Source organism: Cuculus canorus, chromosome 5, assembly GCF_017976375.1.
Source record: "Cuculus canorus isolate bCucCan1 chromosome 5, bCucCan1.pri, whole genome shotgun sequence".
Taxonomy (NCBI): Eukaryota; Metazoa; Chordata; class Aves; order Cuculiformes; family Cuculidae; genus Cuculus; species Cuculus canorus.
Genome location: NC_071405.1, coordinates 33,936,951 through 33,958,532, shown reverse-complemented (window position 1 = coordinate 33,958,532; position 21,582 = coordinate 33,936,951). Strand labels below are relative to the sequence as shown.

The 21,582-nt window shown below is 35.9% G+C and overlaps 1 protein-coding gene across 1 annotated transcript in view; it reads right to left on the bottom strand.

The window, feature by feature from the left end:
* Positions 1 to 21,582, bottom strand: part of SPON1 (spondin 1) — a 159,540-nt gene that overhangs the window by 87,353 nt on the left and 50,605 nt on the right. Inside the window, exons 4-6 of the mRNA XM_054068115.1 lie at positions 7,772 to 7,845; positions 6,994 to 7,116; positions 2,477 to 2,625 (exon numbers count right to left, since the gene is read on the bottom strand). Coding sequence (XP_053924090.1) covers positions 2,477 to 2,625; positions 6,994 to 7,116; positions 7,772 to 7,845 — 346 coding nt within the window. The remainder of the gene's footprint in view (positions 1 to 2,476; positions 2,626 to 6,993; positions 7,117 to 7,771; positions 7,846 to 21,582) is intronic.

The following is a 21,582-nucleotide window of genomic DNA, read 5'->3' as shown; positions in this document are numbered from 1 at the left end:
TTTTTCTTAATGAAACCTTAGCTAATGTCAAAAACACAGATGCCAGTTACATAAACATGTGTCTAGGTACTCATCTAAGTAATTGCACACAAAACAGATTAGACACACAGCAGATTTCAAAACCAAGTCTGGCCTTGTAAGAAGTGCATTATCTGCTTTGGGCACGCTGCTGGCAAGGGGCTCCAGCCCTGGGCTGCTGCACAGAGCTCTGCGCCAGGCAGGCACCAGAATTAAGCACAAAAATTACCCTTCTTCTGTTTTCAAAAACCTCAAAAGCAGCTGGGGATGGCGATTTTAATCAACTCCATCCTCCCATCATTCCACAACAGGAGGCTGGGAGGATGGAAAAGGGGGATATGGATCCTGGGACAGATTTGGAAGTGTGAGGTAGGAAACAATACTACCAATTTTCAAGGCAGGCAGGAATATTGCAAGGGAGAAAGCTCATTTAAAAAAAAAAAAAAAAAAACCAAACAAACAAACAAATGAACAAAAAAAAAGCCTGAAAGCCTGAATGAAATGTCAGCAGATTAGCTCCTGGCATCACTAGCTTCGCTGTCTCAGTGGTAGAACTTCACCTTAGTACCTCTCAAAAATATTAGCATAGCCTAAACACATGATAAAAAGAAACAAAAAGTCAAAGTCATTAAAAACATTACAATTGTTCTAGGTAATCTCCAGTTATAATAGTAGCTCATTGCTTGGATTAGACTGAACCAGGAGAATCAAGGGAACTACTGCAGGTTTGACACAATCAGACCAGCCTGATGCTGAAATGAACTGTGACACTCATTAATTTCATGTGTGATTTTAGCAGTCCCTGAAACTGTAGCCAGTTAGCTAAAAGTCACAATCATCTCTAATTTACATCTACTGTATAAATACATCTGCTTTTTGCAAATACAATGGCACATAATGAAAAAGAATCCAGAATTTGGAAAGCAGAAAGAGTCATGATTTTCGTTCTTTTCCATATTTGTTTCAAATTCATTGCTTCTTCCTTCAGTGCTCGGTATGACTTTTCACAGCTCCACCTCTACTTGAGCTTCATCCCATACCCTCTCCATGCCCCTGCTGCTTCTGGACCAGACCTCATCTTTGCTTAGCTACAACTCAGAGGCACCAAACCCTTACTTATAAAGTATTTGTGAAGACTGTGCAAAGAAATTCTCTCTTTTTCAGAACAAAGAAAATAATCAAGCAGATTTTCTTTATTTCATGTGGACATACTATGAGAAGAATCTTGATTTCCCAAGTAAGCAGCAAAAATGATAAATTACATGTGGTATATGAATTACATTGCTATAATTTTAATCCATCTGTGTTTATGTAGTACTGCTAGGATAAAACCCAACTACTTCTCAGTAAAGGTGCAAAAGCCAGTTATCTAGAATTAAGGCCTACTTTTTATCCCCAGGTGCACCAAGGCTTATTATAGGATAAAGAGAATAACATACCCACCATCACATCTCACCCTGACATTCAACTTGTTTTTCCCATTCATATTCCTTATATATCCGCTTCATGTATTGAATTATAAGCTGATTTCATTTTATTTTTCTTGGGTTTGTGAGTTTCTTGTCAAACACACCAGCTGTTCTTGTACTGTGACTATATACACTGCAGCAAATGAAATTTAGTATGTAAAGCCTTTTACTATACAAGTTTACTTGCAGGCAAAACAGTAGTTGAGATTGTTGTACGCTCTCTATATTAATATAATTGAATCTGTTCTTGTCTCTCTCTAATTCTGTATATAAGCTGAATGTTATCTAGGTGGTCTCGAAATAGTGCCTTTTATAACATGCAGCAGTTACCAAAAGTGAATGTTATTAATCAACAATATCACCTTAAATACTGCTTTAAGTCCCCTGTGAGATGATACACTGTAAAGTCTCTTTTGCCTTTAAATCATAATCCTGATTCATCACATTTTATTAAAGCAGTTGTGTAAAGTTTTCTTGCTCAGCAACAAAAATCACCTCCCTCTCCTGTAAGAGCATTTCTAATCTGGATGAATCTGCATAAAATTGCAAATAAGGTGCTTGCCAGAAAAAAAAAAAATTATACATATATATATATGTATAAAAACACTACAATATACTATAAACTAAAAATGATCACTTCAAAAAGGAATAGAGCATACTGCTTGCCATCTTCAAGGTATTCCTTTAACAAATGCCCAGCGTCTTCATGATTAAGTCTGGAAGGATTAATATTACTTTTCTACCTCTGATTTATACCTTGCATGGCATACAGATTTTCTAAACTCAGAATACCACAACTTACTCGTCCTTTCACAGACAACAGCTTTTGGCAGAGTTCAATGAGTCTAAAAAGACAGGCAGATCTCCTAACCTGCTTAAATGAAAATTAGCCAGCAAAATTACATCTACAGACATTGTCAATGACGAATCACTCACAGGCCAAGGCAGGATACAGTTTTTTAAAAAAGTATGCACCAAATTATACCTACTTGTTGTCGAATTTCTTCTTCCATCTTAACTGGGGACCCCAGCTCTGCAACTTGTTTAACACCTTCACTAGCATATCCTCCATACTCCCAAAGGATGTAGTTCTTTGAGTGAGAACCACCAATGATCGCAGACCAGTGGTTGGTGCGTCCTTCGACGGGGAAAAAAAAAGAAATTAAAAATCACTCATCTAGACAGCTGCAAAGCATAATTCCTAATCTTTTATTAAAGTGAAAGGTTTGAAGTGCCCAGTCTTCACCAGTACCAAGTTTTCGCATGTGTTGCGTGCTGTCAGTTCTCATTAAACTAGTATCTTTAGAGTAATAAGAACAAGACAGTGAACTTCAGAACTATAGCACAAAGTGTCAGTAATTATTGGATATAACACTGGCAGAAATGTATTCCAGACTGTATTCCAGACTGTATTCCAGCTGATCAAGCAACTCCTGCAAACAGATAGGCTTAGTATATTCTTTCTTCACCAAAGACTTCACTTCTCCAGGAATTTTAAGAATAATTTTATTTTAGTTTTCTATGTGAAATACTTACAGGATGAGAGAAAATGGCCTCAAGTTGCACCAGGGGAGGTTTAGATTGGATAACAAGAAAAATTTCTTCACTAAAAGGATTGTTAAGGATTAGAACAGGCTACCCAGGGAAGTGGTTGAGTCACCATCCATGGAGGTATTTAAAAGATGTGTAGATGTGGTACATTTGTGTACTTAAATTATACACGTACCATAATGCCTTTCCCTACTCTTCATCCTGACTATTATAGTAGGGGTTCCATTTAATTTAGGAAGTGAGTGAAATAGTTAATTTTCATGCTTCTACGTTCACTGAGTTTGCTTGCTCAACTTTCTCAGTGAAAGAGTTTTGGAGTTAGGCTTGTTTCTTGTTTTGTTGGACAAAAAAGAGAAAAAAGTTAAAAGTTTAAAGAGCAAATGTTAGAGAAGTCTGATGGAATTGAAAAGAGTATCAAGCAGAAATAAGGAGTCACGGAAATCCCACAGTTGTGGAAATAAAAATGAATTCACTTAAGTGCCAAATATACTCTGCAAAGACATGGGCTTAAAGGAAAAGGGTGAGAAAATTAACTGCTCACATAAGCAGACAGGCTGGTAGCAGTGCAAAATTGTAGAAGATGAAGGATACAGAATGATGGAGTGAGAAAATATTTGTTTTTCTTTGCAATACAAAAGGTAAAGAGTAGCAGTAAAACCAGCTGAAAATTAGAATAAATGAATGAAAAATACATATAGAAGTAAACAAAAGGAATGCAAATTTAAGGTGTGAAAGGTGGGCAAATGAAATTGAAAAAGACAGTGTAGAAAATTGAATAGATGAACTGAGATGCAGGAACCTCATCACAGGAGAACAGAAAATAGATTAGAAATAAAAAATGAACTCCAGTGGTAGAGGAAAAATGCTAGAAAAGTGTAGCAAGCAGAATAGACAGATGAGGGAGATGGCCTAGCAACACAGCAAATGAAGCCTCCATAGTTTCCTTAGTGCTAAACTTGGACCAAAATACACTTTCTGAGCTCTGATTGTAGCAGGCTTGATTTTCGCAGAAGCTATTAAAGCTATTCAGTAACTGAGCCCAAACAGAGAAAAAAAAATAACCAAACCAAAAACCATAAAATAAAATAACACCTCTCCCCCATAGGTAATACCTGAAGAGATTACAGTGTCAGAAGATGGTTTATTCATCTAAGATCTAGTAATTGTTCCTTAAATATACACCAGCACCTTGTCAAACCAGAGAGATACTGTCATTCAGGTCCAGTGGTGGGACCACCACTTTTGCTCATTTTTTCTTCTTAGCACACAGGTCTAACTACTTCACAAGTCATAGACAACAGCTTTTTCTGAAAGCAGCTTTCCCTTTCACAGTACCTGACACTTACTGAAACTTGTTGAAAGAGAAGGTTCCGCATAGTCCTTACAAAAGAAAAATGTGTCACTACATAGAAGAACCAGTGTCTTTTAAGGATTTAGTAAAATGGATAATGGATTGTTCCACGTGCTCCAAAGCTTCTCACACTCCCTGTCCTGAACAGATCAAGAACATCTGATGTCTTTGCAACCAGAAACCAGCTTTTTTCATCAAACAATCCTCCCTGTACGTATTTTCTCTGTGGAGAAAACAGCTGTGTACACCTACTTGCCCAAATAAATTATCTACCCCAAACCTTTCACAAAATCTGTGCAGCATTTGCAAATATTTCACTCCTCACCTTGAACCTCCCATTTTTTATGGCAACAAAGAGACAACTCGGTATAATTTCTTAAGCCTTTTCCTCTAAACATCAAAGAAACTTCTCTACATGAAATAATCTGAGCGGTAGAAGGCCAGAGCTATTCTGCATCACCAGTCTAATGTCACTATCCAAATCTGTAAGAGAGCAACCAGAATACTGACAGCTTTCCAATAGTGTTATCCCACTTCCTTTTTGTATGAGTAGTTTCTCAATTTACACATTTACGTGTGTATTTTTGCATAAATATCAAGGTGTCACCACAACATGAGAATGTATTGTCTAACATATTTCATAGATGAGCCATATAAAATCATGATGGAGAGCGTATATATTTCTGTGATCATGATTCCCAGAGAGAATAAATGCTTTTAAGCCACAGAGCGTATGTAAACACAAATCTTTCTGACTGGCAAAATGTGATAGAAAATTTAATAGTTCCTCTTGAGATTTAATAACAAATTAACTAGTTCCTGTCCAGATTTAATAACAAAAGAAATACTCAGCTTTTACCAGTGCTGTCGTCATGAGCTGTGTTATCTGAAAAGATGCTCATTTCTTTTAAGCCTTAGTTTGTAAATCAGGGGTTTTTGGGGTTTGGTTTTTTTTTTTTTTTCAGTCTATCTGAAGTCCATGAAAGCAAAATCGTCCATGAAAAAAGTCAGATGGTATATTAGAGAAAAGACACAAAATATAAGTTTTATGATCTGCTTTTTGATGATATAAGAGGGGAGTAGAATTGTTCTTTATGTGATGGCTTGGCAAATAATTAGTGATTTACCACGGTCCATCATGAACAGCATTTTATTTCAATTTAATTACTGCACAAGTTCAACATTTTAAAGGATGTTAGGATAACTAGTTCTCATTTTAACATCCCCACATCTGGATGAGATCTTCTCAGCTTTCAGAAATTTCAATGTAAAATCTTATCAGCTGTTATTACTGGGTTTACTCCTTCTGGTATTATACGGTTATCTTTTCACTTTTCCATTTTTTCAAAGTAAAACATTAATATAATTTACCCTTTGTAACTGGGGAGTGATAGCAGGGTACAGAATCCTCTACTATGGCAAACTTGCTTACTTTCAGTCATGCACCCATACTCTTCATGTGTTTGCTGACTTGGATTTAAAAGAAAAGTCACAGTAGTTTTATAGTTTTCAATAATTTTCTCATGACCTATTTCTAACCACCAGCCGAATCCATACAAATAAGGCATATAAAGTGTCAGCAGATATATGAATCCTCCAACAGCCTAAAAGAGCATTCCTGCAATTACTGGTTTTGGCTTATTTTATCTTCCATGTATAATGCTGATAAATAATATTTGAACAATGCTACATTCAACTTAAAATGTATGAGAGACTCAAAATAAAATTATGAGCTGACTGACACACAAACCACATTTGAGTTACATGATGATGATCTGACACTGTGACAAAAAAAAAGGCGACATATAAAGTCTATATAATAAACATCAACCACAAACAACACAACAAAGATCAGTAAATGTGACTCATGTTCTCAAACCACTTTCTAGCCTTTGTTGCACAGACTGTGGAGTCAGTAATGAAAGCACAAATATATAATACACATTTTTTGTACCTCTAGGTTTTTGTAGCTAGTCAGGCTTTAAAATCACAGACAGGCAAAGCTCACAATGTGTATTTTACCTGTTTATTCAACCAACAAAGACAAAGAAGACAGAATAGTCTAAGATCTATATATCTAATTAACATCCTTGGACAGCAAGGTTGAGGACTTAACAAAAACTAACTGAAATCTTTCGAAAGACTTTGACAGAAAACATACTGGCTACATTGGCATGGTTGTAAAATAAAAATGTTAGTGTGTCGGTTATCCTTTGTTGCCTTTTTCTTAAAATCTCACTTGCTCGCTCTTTATTACAGGCCTGTCTAAGCTTTCACACAAAAAAAAAATCCAAAAACACAAACAAAAAACCCACCGAACAACAACAAAAACATTAAAAATTAACCTTTTTAGCGCAAAGAGATCTTGAAAATGTGATCTCATACACACCTCAGTTCAAAATGTCAGGCAAGTCAATAAAATTTATTTGTAATGTATAGCATTAGCAGAAAGAACCATGGATTTTCAATACTGAACATTAGCAGTAGTCGATATGCATATGATATTTCACACTGCTGAGGTGTAAATAACTAATGTGTCATACAAGCTCCAACCCTCTTCAAGCTCCCTACATAGTGCAGCAATAGTAAAAGAATGATACTCACGTGGAAAATCTTTGGGATGTGTCTTTTCTGACCAGTTTCCATAAAAAGTTAGCCTGTATTTAGCAGTTCCACAGGCACAACAATCTAAAATTGGTTTGTCAGTCACACCTTCTGAGGTTGAGTCTGAAAAAACAGCAAGTACCCATTGATAACAGTAACAACAGCATAGTTGCCATAAGTGCTCCAGTAAATAAATATTATTTAAGCGCATATTTTTTTTGATTATTTTTAGTTTGGGCTCCACCAAACTAAAGTACAACCCTGAAATAGCTGGATCATATTCACACGTGGATGTAATGACTTAAATATACATTTTTAAACAAGAAGGCACAACTATTTCAGTTTTCTGATTCAAAATCGTTTTATTTCTTGTTCTTATCTGATATGATGAAATCTCAGTTGACCTCAAAACTTAACAGGCTTGAAATTTCTGGACAGTCAAAGCATACAAATTCACCAGTGTGACACAATAAGGAACTGTAAATCTTAAGTTTAGGAGAGGATGAATTAGCTCAGGATTCAATAAATTAAGTGGCTCGGAGACACTGGTTTCACACAAGGACCGGGTAAAAAGGTGCAAGTGTCACAACTATGGGAAAGTAAGGAAGACTGTAGGAACAGTATATGTGATGTGGAAGAACACAATTGAATAGGAGATCCCAAATTTGAACCTGAATGAAACTTTTCAAAGCCTCAGGATTTGATTTTTATATAAGGAGTTAGTACAAATAAGTAGAACACAACAGGAAGGTAATAAAGATGTTTTACTTTACCTTACCTTGTTCACAAATTTTTTTGGTGAGAGAACCCTCATCTTGAAAATAAATTATGCGCTTCTGCACAATACTGGCTCTACACAGAGAAAAAAAAAAAAATTAAAATATATTTATTTCTTGAAGTAAGAAGAAAATGCATAATAAATTAGCAAAAGGACAGAATAAGACTTCTAAGACCAAAACATATTTCCCTCATCTGACAATACATATACACAATACATGACTACAGACAGGATATTCTAATTGTAATTTGCATTTGAATTTCATTACATTTTACAGAAACTTAGAATGTCATTAATTTCAACAAGTGATCATAAACATAGGCTGAGGATTTGTGCTCTTTAATGCATGAGGGTCAATTGAATATTCAGTATTTTAATCAAATCTTATATTAAAATACTGAAATTACATACAATTCCAGAAAAATAGCACAGTGAAAGCAAGCAGCTGTTTGTAGGAAATTAAATAGCATTGTGAAGACATAAATACTTCGGATATATGACACCAATTCAGTGCAAATACTATGTAAAACAGAAGTTTGAAAAAGAGCTAGCCTAAGCTAAATTCTTTAAAAGCAATTCAAAGGCTCCAAAAGACAAGCCACTTTGAAATTACTTAGAACTAGACATTTTATTAAGACTTATAGTTCAAACTTTTTTTTAGGGGGGGAGCAGAGACATTGAATCTGGAAACTATACAGGGAAAAACAGAGCTTTCATGAGCAATTTTATTTTTTACAGCTGGAATTGCACAGCTGAAATTTGGCTGATTTTTAGCTTCCCATCTGAGAGACAATACATTTTATTTTGCATCAAGGAACTTTAATTCACCAAATCACCAAGCCCAAGTTCTTGCACATCGGTATCATGACCATCATATGGTAAATGGCAAAACCAGTAATCAACTGGAAAATAGGTTTCAATGTCTCAGGTGATCCAGTCTGAAACAAATTTAAATAGCTCCTTTGACCATTTATTAACCACTAATTAACAATTTAATTCATATCTAAACTCTATTTTTTTGTATAAGAAAACAGAACTTGGTTAAATTCAAAGACATTCTTTGGACTGCGAGTTTTCTGAGGAGAATAAGATTTGGGAGACGGCACACTTCTTTGTTTACCAGTAAGGGGGCACATTCTTCCAGCAACATTTTGTATTTAAAACTCTAAATAGCAAGAGCCAGATTCTTCTCCTACGTCAGCTTTACAGATAAATAATTATCTTGATCTCTCTAGAGTTACCCCTCAATCATATGAGTTGAAGTGAGAAGAAATATAAGACGACATGCTTCAAAATGTTGTTGCAGTGACGTAGATATTTCTATGGCAATTTTCCACACCATAAAATTATCCAAAAGAAAAAAAGAAAAAAAGAAAGTAATTTCACTGTGCTTTCTTTGCCAAGATACAAAGTCAAAGTAGGCAGGAAGCTATCCTTCATTTCACATTACAAAGCACCAAGAAGAATAACTGGGATTTGTAAATCTCTTACAGCTAGATCAAATTGGAAAGGCTGCAGAAACTAGAGCTTGCTCTCATCTTTAATAGGCCTGCTATATTCCAAAGAAAGATGTGGTGAAGGACAATACAGGTAACCAACCAAAGCTGTGAAAAAACACTAAGAAACAGAAGAGCACGACTGACTTTTCTTTACAAAAAAAACAAGGGCATGATCTGCAGTATTCGGTGAAGGGGAACACCTAGGCCTCATCTTTATAGGGGAATCTTTACAATAAAGATAAATACGAGCCTGTAACAAATAACAGAAAATAAATGAAACCTATAGTTAGTTAAATCTATCTTTTATCCATATGAGAACTGCCATAGGACAATATAAATGGTGCCGCAAGAGACTGATCAAGTATGAGAGAAGCAGAATGAAAGCTCTTTGAGGAATCTTTTTCAGAGTATCTAACAAGAAGCAACATGAAAAAATAAAACAAACAAAATCATCTAAACTACTAGTAAGAACACGAGCCCAATGGTCAGTCTGTGACAGTGGCCTGCTACCTTAGTTTTTCCAACCTTCACATTCAAAATCAAAGACACTGTTAAAGAAAATTAAGAACCAATACTTTCACGTAGAATCAATGAAATACTTGTAATTTTTTTATATACCATGAATCATGGTTCTTCAAACACCGTATCATAAAACTGTAGAACAGTCATGTAGGGTGATTAATAAAATGTTAAGTGAAAGCAATCCGAGTGGAAATCCATATGCATCATGATAACTCACATATCGTCAAGATGCTTTAATTTCTGATATGCTGCCAAGTTACCAGCAGCCATCTTCCAGGATTGCTACTAGTAGGACCTACAGCGTCTTCATTCATGTCCTGAATGAGGAGGTGAAATGCAACCACAACACGTTTGTATATGATACTAAATTGGGCAAACAGGTGACATGCTGGAGGGTAATGCTACTATTTAGACAGGCAGATTCTGAGAGACTTAAGAAATGGGTTCGCATGAACCCCATTAAAATTCAAAGGCAAAATCTTGCACGTGGAATGGAAAAAACACTTGCAACAGCACAGTACAGGGCACCAGCTAGCCAGATAGCACCTTTGCAGAAAAGGTACAGGTGGTCCTGGTGGACAAGCTGAGCATGAGCCAGCAGCAAGCCATTGCAATCAAGGCAGTCATCAGCCTCCTGGATTGTTTCAGCAAAAGCACAGCAGTCAAAGAATAGAATTTCTTCCTATCCATTTGGTACTCGTGAGCCCACATCTAGAGTACCATAGCCAGTTTCAGGCTGCTCAGTTAAAGAAAGACATTGCTTTACTAGACAAAGTACAGGGAAGGACCACCATGATGATTGGAGGATTGGAGCCCGTGATGCCTGTTTGTTGTCTTCCACTACCTATTGGAAAGACACAGAAAACGTAGAGCCAGATGCATCTCAGGAGCGCATGGTGGTAGGATGCAGGTGAACAGGCAAGTGAGGACACAAGAAAGGCCAGGCAGATACCAGGAAAACTTATCTCACCATAAGTATTGTTCAAATGTACTGGAACAGGCTGCCTAAATAGATTGTGCAATCTATGCTCCTGGAGATATTCAAAACGTGATCAGACACATCCTCAAGCATCTTACTCAACCCACCTGCTACAACAACACCTTCTTCAAGTAGGCAGGTGGACTAAAGTGCTTCCAGAGGTCACTTCCAATTTAAGTTATTTTATGATTCTGTGGTTTAAATATCATTTTAAAAAACAGATTTTCGAAAGCTTACTCAAAAAAAAAAAAAAAACCCACCTAAAAAGAACCCCACACTCTTAGAAAATGCAAACAAACAAGAAATGAGCTGCTTGATAAAGGAGCTCTTAAATTGGCAGATAACAAAGATATTGTCAGTATTTAATTTCAGATGCAGTTATTTTAGAAACAAAATGTAGAAAACTGAAGCCTGACGTGTACTTATATTATTCTTTTTGCTGCAGTTAGATCGTCATTGTGAAATGTCAAGGGACCAGTTCCTTTTCTAACAACAAAAGCTTCACAGCTTTCTGAGTCTTTGTCTGTTCAGCTGTGTTCGAAATTATATATGGAACCAATAATCTAAATGGGAGTTTCATTACTGATTCCCAGTGGAACAGAACTGGTATATTGGATGGCTGTATAAACACCAAAAGCAGGCACACAACTTTACAAATACTCAGACAGAAAAAATATTAAATTATTTTTAAAATATTCATCATTTTCATAATCAGCTTCTAGACTGAAGACAGACTAAAACACCTGATCAATGTATTTGCCTAGGTTTCTCCACTACCTTTTTCTCCCTAATTAATTATGTCTTTGATATAATATTCATTCCTCTATAAAAAATCTGATTTGGACTAAACATTCTTTCCTCTAGTTCTGAGGCTTACAAAAGCAGCTTACAATTACAATGGCTAACTGTTACAGAGAGTTAAGAAAGCTTTTAAGAATTTATATAAGGTACATTTCTGCTTAGTCTGCATAAATCCTTCCCAACACTTACAACATCCAGTATTGTCTGAAATTAATGGGAAGAGGAAATCAGATTGCTTTCCCCTGTGTTTTAACAGCTTTAAGTGGATCTGTAATTGATTTGTTTCTCTCTTTTACTGTCAGCATAACATGGAATAAAAAAGAAGGAGGAAACAAATATCACTCCAGAAATTGTTTTGTTTCCCTTTATATTTAAAGAGTTGCTTCTGGGATTGTGTTAAATCTTCTTCATCACCAAACTAAGGAGTAAAATTGCATGTCTCAGGCATATATACACCTAGCAGAACTTGCTTTTATTTAAAAAAATAAAATAGCTTCTCTAATATTTGCTTTGGCAATACTACTTTGGAACTATGCAAGTTGGACACAAGCAAGTCAGAATTTCACTCTTGTCTCAGTGTGGTGAGACTACATCTGAGCATGAGGGGAGTGAACCCTGCACTGAAAGACTTCCCTGGAATAAGAAGTTCTCACTCCAGCACAGTTCCAATTGCTGGATGCTCCACCAAACAACACTCTACAGAAGATGCATAAACTGCATTTGGGATATTAACAAACAGGAAATGTCATAAAGCATAAAAATTCAGAGCAGTCTTGGGAATGCTCCTAGTCAGATCAGAAGTAGAGTTTGTTGGGTAGTTCCCCCCCCTCCTTTCTTCCATAGAAATATCTTTAGATTATCTTCCTTACTCTTTTTGTCAAATCCTAGCATCAACAGAAAGAGTCTTATTTTAAATTGCCTCTGTGGGTGTAATGATGTGACAAAAGAAGCAAGGAAGAGAATCTGTAAGAATTGTTCCTATGACATTTTGTAAGCTTACATCAAACCATTAAGTACAATATTAGAGTTACATTTTAATAAAACAGATTTTGCCAGAGCTGGTAAGGATACCTTAAGTTTTTCCTGGGTATTGAGAAATAATCATGAACTACTGGATTGCAGATAAGAAATTTTTCTGCTCTATGTTACCTGTGAACTAAGCTTTTCTTCCCCTTTCAGCCACCAAAATTATTTTCTTTAGTTATTTCATGCTTTTCTGATTGAATTACATTATTATGAGTTATTTCTCATGCCAGAAAGCTATCAAGAACAATTATACTTAACAGGATGTTAAGTTTGTTTGCTTTTTTGGTTTTGTTGTCGTTTGGCGAGAAAGACTTTCTACATGTACCATTTACCTCAGCACTATAAAGTGAGGTGAAAAACATATTTACATCTACTTTAATTTTGTTGTTGCTGGTGGTTTTTGTAATTCTAATGCATTATTTAGAATGTTCTTATTGTAATTCCTTCTATGTTGTCTTAGAATAAAACAACTCTACATCTCTGTCAAGCACTTATAAGGTCAGAAAATGTGCAAACTCCCAGAAGTTTACCAATAACGTTTACTTCTCTTTCTAATATTTAGGGGACTCTTATTAAAAAAAAATTAAAATTCCTCTGAAAGCTTATTTAACCCTTCAGCCACTAGAAGCTCAGCAATTTTTACACTGGTAGAGTATTTGACAATTATGCTCTTCAAAATAATTTTCAACTAGGAAACTATGCTCAGTCTCACCAAAGAAGCAGCTCTATCTATACAAGAACCTAATTTTCTTATCAGCCATCATTGACAACAGTGAGTAATATTAAAAACTTGCCTGAAATTGTTTCTTTCCTGATGTCTGTATTAGGAGATAACACAGACAGTGCATTTTTTTGTTGTAATTTTGTTCATTTGTTTGTTTTTCAAATATGTTATTAACAAGGTTTGAGCAAATCAACCAGACTTGATATTTGACATTGAATAAAACAGTAGTATTAATGTGAAGTTTATCAATGTTGCCACTTATATCCCTGCACAAGATGACTGCCTTTTCTCTAGTACCATAATCAGATGAAAAATAATAAAAGCTGCTCACTACTAATAAAATCAGTGCATACATGTTCACCAGAATATCCTTCAATTTTATTTTTCAACATTTCACTCATACTGTCAGAAAGCATAATTGAGAGAAACCCCATAGCAAGAGCAAAGTATTCTAAACATGTCTTGCTTATTTGCTCTAGCTTCAAACTCATGTGGTTGTCCTTCATATCACACTCGGATCTACCATCACATGCCTACAGGGGATCTCAGTGACTTCAGGACTGATTTGGCTATCATATATAATACAACTAAAACCTCTAAGGGACAATTTTATATGCTTCTATCTTATATTTCTCCTCAAAAAATCTCTCTGTTCTTTGCTTGAATAGTCACAGGACATAAATATTAAATCGAAAATCTTTACAATAAAGACTCAACTGACAAAATAATTCCTGACATGTACACTATACCTACTACTTCAAAAAAAAAAAAACAAACCACCAAACAATCGCCAAAGTAAAAAAAAAGATGTGAGAATGACTTTGTACAAGACTCAAGAAAATTTCACATTGCTATTCGTGGACTGTATCTTCATGGGGTATTTAGGTATTTTGCTAGTCACCATTTTCTGCAGCAAGTTAATCTTCTTGAATTTCTAAACTAAGCATTATAAATTATACTGCAAAGAAAAGTCAGAAAAGACTGAATGGGACTAGATGGTTGGAGGATATATTTATTTTGTTATTCTGAGCCCTGTTTTTATATAGCAGATGGAAATAATCCATCAAAGGAGAGAGTATAGTTTTTATCAAACTAGTGAGCCCAAATTCATATTACCTGATTCATTGAGCTAACTTGTAATAAAAAACAATGTTCAACACTTGTGTTTCAATTAACAACTCCTAAAATCAAAATGAAAAATTAAACCAGAAAATAAAACCTGTCGAACATTGTTTTATTCATGCTTAAATGATCTATGCAACCTGTATGGCACTCACTCACTTGCACAAGAAGTCAAAGGCTTAATTCTTCTGGGTGTTCAAGAGAAGCAACAAAAGAAATAGTTAACCACTCCCCCCTTTCAGAGCTGGTAGCCTGCTTCCCTTGCCAGGCCAGCACCTGACAGAAAACAAACCACACAAGCAAAGGTCACATTTCAAGTCCTCTTACCTGTTCTACCTTTCACCAGTCCTGAAGTTCCCTGCTGGCACTACCTGTCCTCTGTTGATTTTGCTATTATTGCATAGCAAGCAACTGTGGCACAGTAAAAAGCATATTTGCCCTTTTACAATATTTCTTTTAATAAGTGTACCTTGCACATATTCCCTTCCCCTCCCCTCCTGAACCACCTTCACCCATCCCAAGTTGGGAGGATAAAAAAACCCCAACATTTCTTTGTATATTGTATTACTGAAATGAAGTATTTGAGGTTTTCAAATCCAGAAAAATTTTCACCACATTTCAGATGACAATAGCCTGAATGTTAAAGCATCACAGAGGATGACAGAACAAAATGCAGCCATCATAACTAAGCTAATTTGATTTGATACTAAACTGTTTAGTATTACTTCTTAAAAGAGAACTTAATACTATGAACATATTTGCCTAAGGAAGTTTAATTTTGATGCAGTAATCTTAGTACTTGAGTTTGACACCAAAATCCACTGGAAATGGATCCAGAAGCATGGATCAGAAGAATGGATCAGAAGAAGAGACTTGCCATTTCCTTAGTGCAGCGGAGATATGTTTCAGCTTTCAGGAATTAATACCTTTAACAACTGACACTCTTCTGCCTGGGCTTTTCTAAGAGCTTTTGCTGACAGCTGAGACTGCAGCCTACTGAATGCTAGACAGCTAACGCCTGGAGATACTGGTTGTTTATGCTGAAAGATATAATTGCAGAGAAATGAAAGAAAAGAAAGGACCAATAAAGATAAAAGCATTAAGATGAGTAACTTTTCCACTTTCCTCATTCTGAAGGGACAGCATATGGGAAGAAGGCACATTCAAACTGTATTTTAGAAATAGCTGAAAGACCACCTCATTCATGTAATGATGATCAAATTAATCCATGAAATTATTCTACAGCATTAGGCAGGTTTTCACTAAGCTTCTCTTACTCTGTTAAATGTCTACTGTGACAAGCTTGTGGCTGAGGACAGTGTTAGGGTATTGTCTCTATTTTATACAATTGTTCCAGTTGCAAAAATTAATTGCAGTATGCTTTCATAGCAAATATTTTGGCAAAAGTTTGGTACGTAGATTTTCTGAGAATGCAGCGGCAGGAAACCTGTAGAGCAGGAGGTTTGCTCTTCCTGCTTTAGTCCTAAAAATGACAAATTCAATACAACCTTCGTGAGTCTGACTAACTGTCATGCTAGTAGCACTGGCAGCAGTTTTCTTACAACAGATCACAAGAACAAGCTGGCCTCAGTAAGCTTTGAATAGATAAAAATGTCAATACCAGAGCTGTTCTGTTCAGTCTGTGCTTGGGAAGGCTTAGCAACTGCTTGGACAATGCAAAAACGAAATTTTCACATGCATTGTCCCTATCACGATGCGAATAAAATGTCTCTTTTAAAGTATACTCTGCTAGGATCAGTGACAGGAAGCACAGAGCTTCCAATGCTCCTACTGCTCTGAGGACATTAATATTAACAAACCACAGATCAGCATCAGCAACTTTCAGTAAGATGTTCTCTTTTGTTGTGCCCTAATCAATATGGGAACAGAAGGTCAATCTCCAATAATTTACAAACAACACCTACATAGGAGATTGAGGAAGATTTTGAAGTATTTCAGTACAGAATTACAGTACAAATCACCTTTGGTTCACAGGAATTTCAAAGTATATGGATGGAAATGGTCCCCAAGGCATGCATGCCTTGAACTTGAATGGGACAACATACAAGGAACAACTCAAGCATGCCAGCCCAGCAAATAGACTACAGTAATCCTTGACATTTAAAGACAACAAAAGGCTGGGTAGGTTGTGATCCTACTGGATTCAAATTATTGTCTGAAGGGAACACAACAGATATTTTGCTAGGTTAGGAGAAGCTACAGCATGGGTAGCAGAGGTATTTTTAAATAAGTATTGGTGCACAAGAGGTTTATAAACAAAGGAATTTTCATGAGGATCGGTTGTGAATTATATGTCTAAAGGCTCAATGGAGTAATAATCAGGATGCTGAATGGGGTGATAAAATAGATTCAAAAGCTAAAGCAGCAGCAGACCTGGGACATACAAAGTAAACAGTAATGGCAAGAAACAGAAGGACCAAGAAAGTAAATAGAGAAAGAATTGTTAAATGCTACATGAAAATCAGAAGACATACTCCAGGAAACAGCAATGTTGAATGGTACAGAGAAGGGTGTTAGGAAAATCAATCAAAAATTGTCTGAGACATGCATGGAAAGGTCAGGAACAAAGACTAGTCACATCTCTTTGCTGCAGCAGCAAGTTGTTTGGATTTGACTATCCAGACTATGGATTTATGTATGGATTATATACATCAGCTCTCCAAAACTGCCTGGGGTAATGAAACCCCTTGGAAGTAACTGGTTCCTTTTCAAGGTGGTTCAAAGCCTTTTCTATAAAACAACATACAGCAGCAGGGAGAAGGAAAAAACTCAAAAGTATCAAGAAGTCTTTTACCTCTGTGGGACTCCAGAAGTCTTGCTGACCCAGATAAAGGTCATCTTATCATAGACAAAGTGGTTACAACTATGCTTAAAGGATCAGGGATTAAGCAAAAGCTGCAGTCTGTATCTATTTCAGTCATCAGGACAAGAAAAGCATCTGAATAGAACTATTAAAGGAGTATTGTGAACAGTAGTAAGTAGTAATGGAAAGGATTAACATGATAAATTACACTTTATATTAACAGCTTTAAGAAGCAGGCATAGACTAGGAGCTGGAATCCATCCCTACCAACTTTGATATGAAACAAAAGGGCAGTTAATTAGATTCTTAACTTCATTAGAAACTCTGAGAGGGTGATGTTTTGCATGGATAATCGAGATACACCACGTGTCATTAGAGATATAGGAGGAAATAGAGCAAGGAATCAGGCATTGCTGACAAAAGCAGGGGTGCTCCTTCAGGTATGTATATGGTGAAACAGGTGAATTGAATATTTTTTTGATATTGATACTCAAGCAGTGCAATCTGAACTTTTCCAACAGTTGGTTAAGATGTGGAAACTGAAGCAACAAGGAAAACAAATCTGATCTTCAAGACAAAAATATAAGATGCACCTGTCTGACTTTGTCTTTTATGGTGGGCAGCCATTTTGCTACCAAACATTTTCACAGAAAAAGAGACAGGAAAAGATACATGCTTTGAAAATTAAAAATGTACAGTTATCAGATATACTTGTGTTGAGGGTGTTTTGAAAACCTAGATGTGCCCTGCAATCATATTCTGCGTTGATTGTGAGATGACACTCTATTGAGGACTGATCAGCCTTCTACTAAATAAATTACCAACTTCAATTTCACTTAATCAGAAGAGAATCACAGCCTGAATTTCTTCTGATGCATGAGTAGCCACTAGAAAACTAGAAAATTACAACGACAGCACTTAATTTTTTTCGTTACTGGATCAATCTTACTGATAAAGACAATGCTGAAAGCTCATATCTCTGAAATTTAGCTCTTCTTCAAGTTTAGCTTTATTTTATTTACTTGCCTGAATATATTTAGTACTTTGTGAGTAGAGCTATGTGTGGCAGAAATGAAGACTACTACAATAAAATTAACAGGAATGAAGATCTATTTGTATTTTTTCACTATATTCAAGACAATGGTTTTTCCATAATTTATTCAGAGAAATTAGATAAATGCCTGTTCATTAATATTTGCTATCTAAATTAACTCCGATGAACAAGAGAATTTCTTTATGGACCGTCATGAAATGGTGGTACCTCAATACAGGGCACCATCTTAGCAGTAGGCAACATTTTTCTATTTGTACAAGTTCTTTGTCTTGTCATATATTTACTTCAGCGAACAATTGCAAGGCAATTGCAGAATGAGAGAGAGCAAACCTTTTTTTCTTTTTCCTATGGACAGAACAAGCATATATTCCACTTTCAGAGAAACCTGTAGCAAGAAACATTATGATGAGTAATCTGTAGTATTTAAATGAATGAAAGGTATCCCCAGTCTACATACACTGTCTGCACAGTGAGCAAGCATCAAGCTCATTATCCTCCTAACGAACAGAGCTGATTCCTTCTCTAGACACAGGACCCTGTGTCTGCAAGCCTATCCTTTCTGCAGCAAATGAAAATCCAGCAACTATTAAAGAAATCAAGTGTGCTTTCTGGGGTATTGCAAGACTTTAAACTACATTCTGTTGAAGCAGTGAACTGTCTGAGCAACAAACCCATTTCTTCAGGAAAGCAATGGAAAAAGCATTCAGACTGCTGCTGTTCAGATAGCAAAGATACTTAATGCATATCTAATGAAGTAGAAAATACAGAAAGTGGGTATCTAATTACTGCAAGGAAAAGAAAGGAATGGCCCACCCAATTATTGGCTGAATTTAATATTTCAATCCTTTCACCAAATCCCTTCAAAAAACTGTCAAACCAGATAAGTAAAAAGACAACAAGAATCAATTTAACAGTCAGTTCACATGAAGAGCAATTCCATTTCTGTGTGTTTTTTTTCCTTTCATAATTTCTAAAGAATTCAATAATACACGTAGCTGGTCCTTTCAGGAAACAAATCAGAATTTATCTTGTGGCACTTCCTATGAAAAAAAATGAAGATAGATATCATGTTCACATACTGATAGCATTATTGATGTAACAGGTCACTCTTAGGGAGTCTCCAGTTAATATATTTAAATCCACATGATAATTTAAATAGAAGCAAGGATGGCAGAATCTGACACTTTTTTAATTCAGCCATTTGCCTTTCATACTGAAATATAGCTGTGCTTGAAATTTCAACTATAAAATGTGCTGTGCAGAGCTGTACTTGATTTCTATGGGCATGCAGAGAGTTCAGCGAATATTGAACTCAGCATGCTAGAAAAACTTTGCTAACACAGAAAATTTCATGCAAAGGAACACACCCAATATAGCTTCTTAAATTTAACCAAAGGTTTACTTATATACACTCATAGAAACAAATAGTCTTGAAATACGTTAACAGATTAAATTACAAAGGAGCAAATGATCAGTAAGAAGTGCCTTATTTATGGCTAATTTAATTTAGACTTTATAAAATCTAAGAACTGCCAAAGTGGTGTAGGACTGAGACCAAACACTGCTAATTTCAACTGTCTTGTCGGGGTGTGTAGACATTTTGAATAATGGAGGGTCTTGCCAAGATATTCTATTAACACATTTTATCAAAGCTTCCTAGTCACTGTAAACATACTGAGTAAAATAATTGATTACTAAGATTAAAAATTAACCACATTATGTTACTTAGCTTTTTTGTTATCTTGTTTGATCATTACTGGATCCTATTTGCCCTTCACTTTTGTTGAATTGAAATGAGAATACTATTATACTACAGTAAACAACCTTATGTTTGTATGACAGTGGGACCACTGGTACCCCAGTTCTAATAGAAAGACAAAAATCTCTTTATGGGTAAACTGTAGAAGTAGAATGACGTTTTTTAAAAATGTAGCATACTACATTAAAATAATGCCTTCGGTTCCTGACATAAGACAAATCACTTCCTTTAAATGAGTTACCATGCACTAGGAAAGCTTCATGTCACTTCATGCAGTTATAAGAAAAACTGATTTAAAACATTCAGTACTAAAAAATGAAAACACTTTTGATGTCATCAATAGTGACTCTGCTTTATGTTTTGAAAGGAAATCAAATTATTACTATCATGATTATTGCTATTCTTTTCCTCTCTTTGTTCCCCCTCAAAAATTGACAATGGCATTGAAGTCAAATTAAACATCTGTTTGTAAAATAAACTGGAGTGCTACTGACAGCTGCTGCCAAATGGCAAATGTTCTACAGCTGTCAGGCTCCTAAATTAACAATGATTTTCATTTACAAACAGCAAATAACAAGAAAATTATGGAGTCCTTTTTTTTTTTATCCCACTACTTAAATTTATGAAAATAAAGTCTCTGCTCTAGAGACTAAGACAGGAAGAAATCAGAGTTTACTAGTTTATTTCTTCACTTACCGGGAGCAAAATTCAGAAATCAGATTTCAGTGCAAGATACTTCAGAGACCTTCCCTCCTCACATGTCTTAAATCCGTTGCAATTCCTCTCAAAGATATGTAAATAAGATGTAATAATGCTTTAAACACTTATCTTATCTTACTGGAACACAAATTTTGTCCTGCGCATAAAGATCATGAAATGATAGTTTTCAGTTCTCAGAGAAGTAAAAACGGGGCTCAGCAGAACTGCTACCTCAGACTTCTGGAGGGCAGACTTTGGCCTGTTTAGGAGCCTGGCTGACAGGCTTGAGTCCCTTGGGAGTCAGTCCAAGAGAGCAAAGGAGTCTAGGACAGATGGACATTCTTCAAGAAGGAAATCTTAAGGGTGTAAGAGCAGGCCATCCCCATGTGCTGAAAAGATTGGATTGGCTGAACAGGGAGCTTTGTCTGGAAATCAGGAAAAAGGGAGATTTTATGACCTTTGGAAGAAGGGGCAAGGCAACTCAAGAGGACTACAAACTTGTCTTGAGGTCACGCAGGAAGAAAATAAGGAGGGCCAAAGCTCAAATAGACTTTAATCTGGCTACTGCAGTAAAGGACAATAAAAAAATATTTCTATAATACATTAGCAAGAAAAGGAGGGCTAAAGAGAATCTCCAGCTTTAATTGGATGTGACAAAGTAGAGGAAAAGGCTGAAGTATTTAATGCGTTTTGCCTTAGTTTTGACCAATTGTTCTCTGGGTACCCAGCCCCCTGAGCCGTGAGACAGGGGTGGGGAGCAGAAGGGAGCTCCATAATCCGAGGGGAAACGGTTAGCAACCTG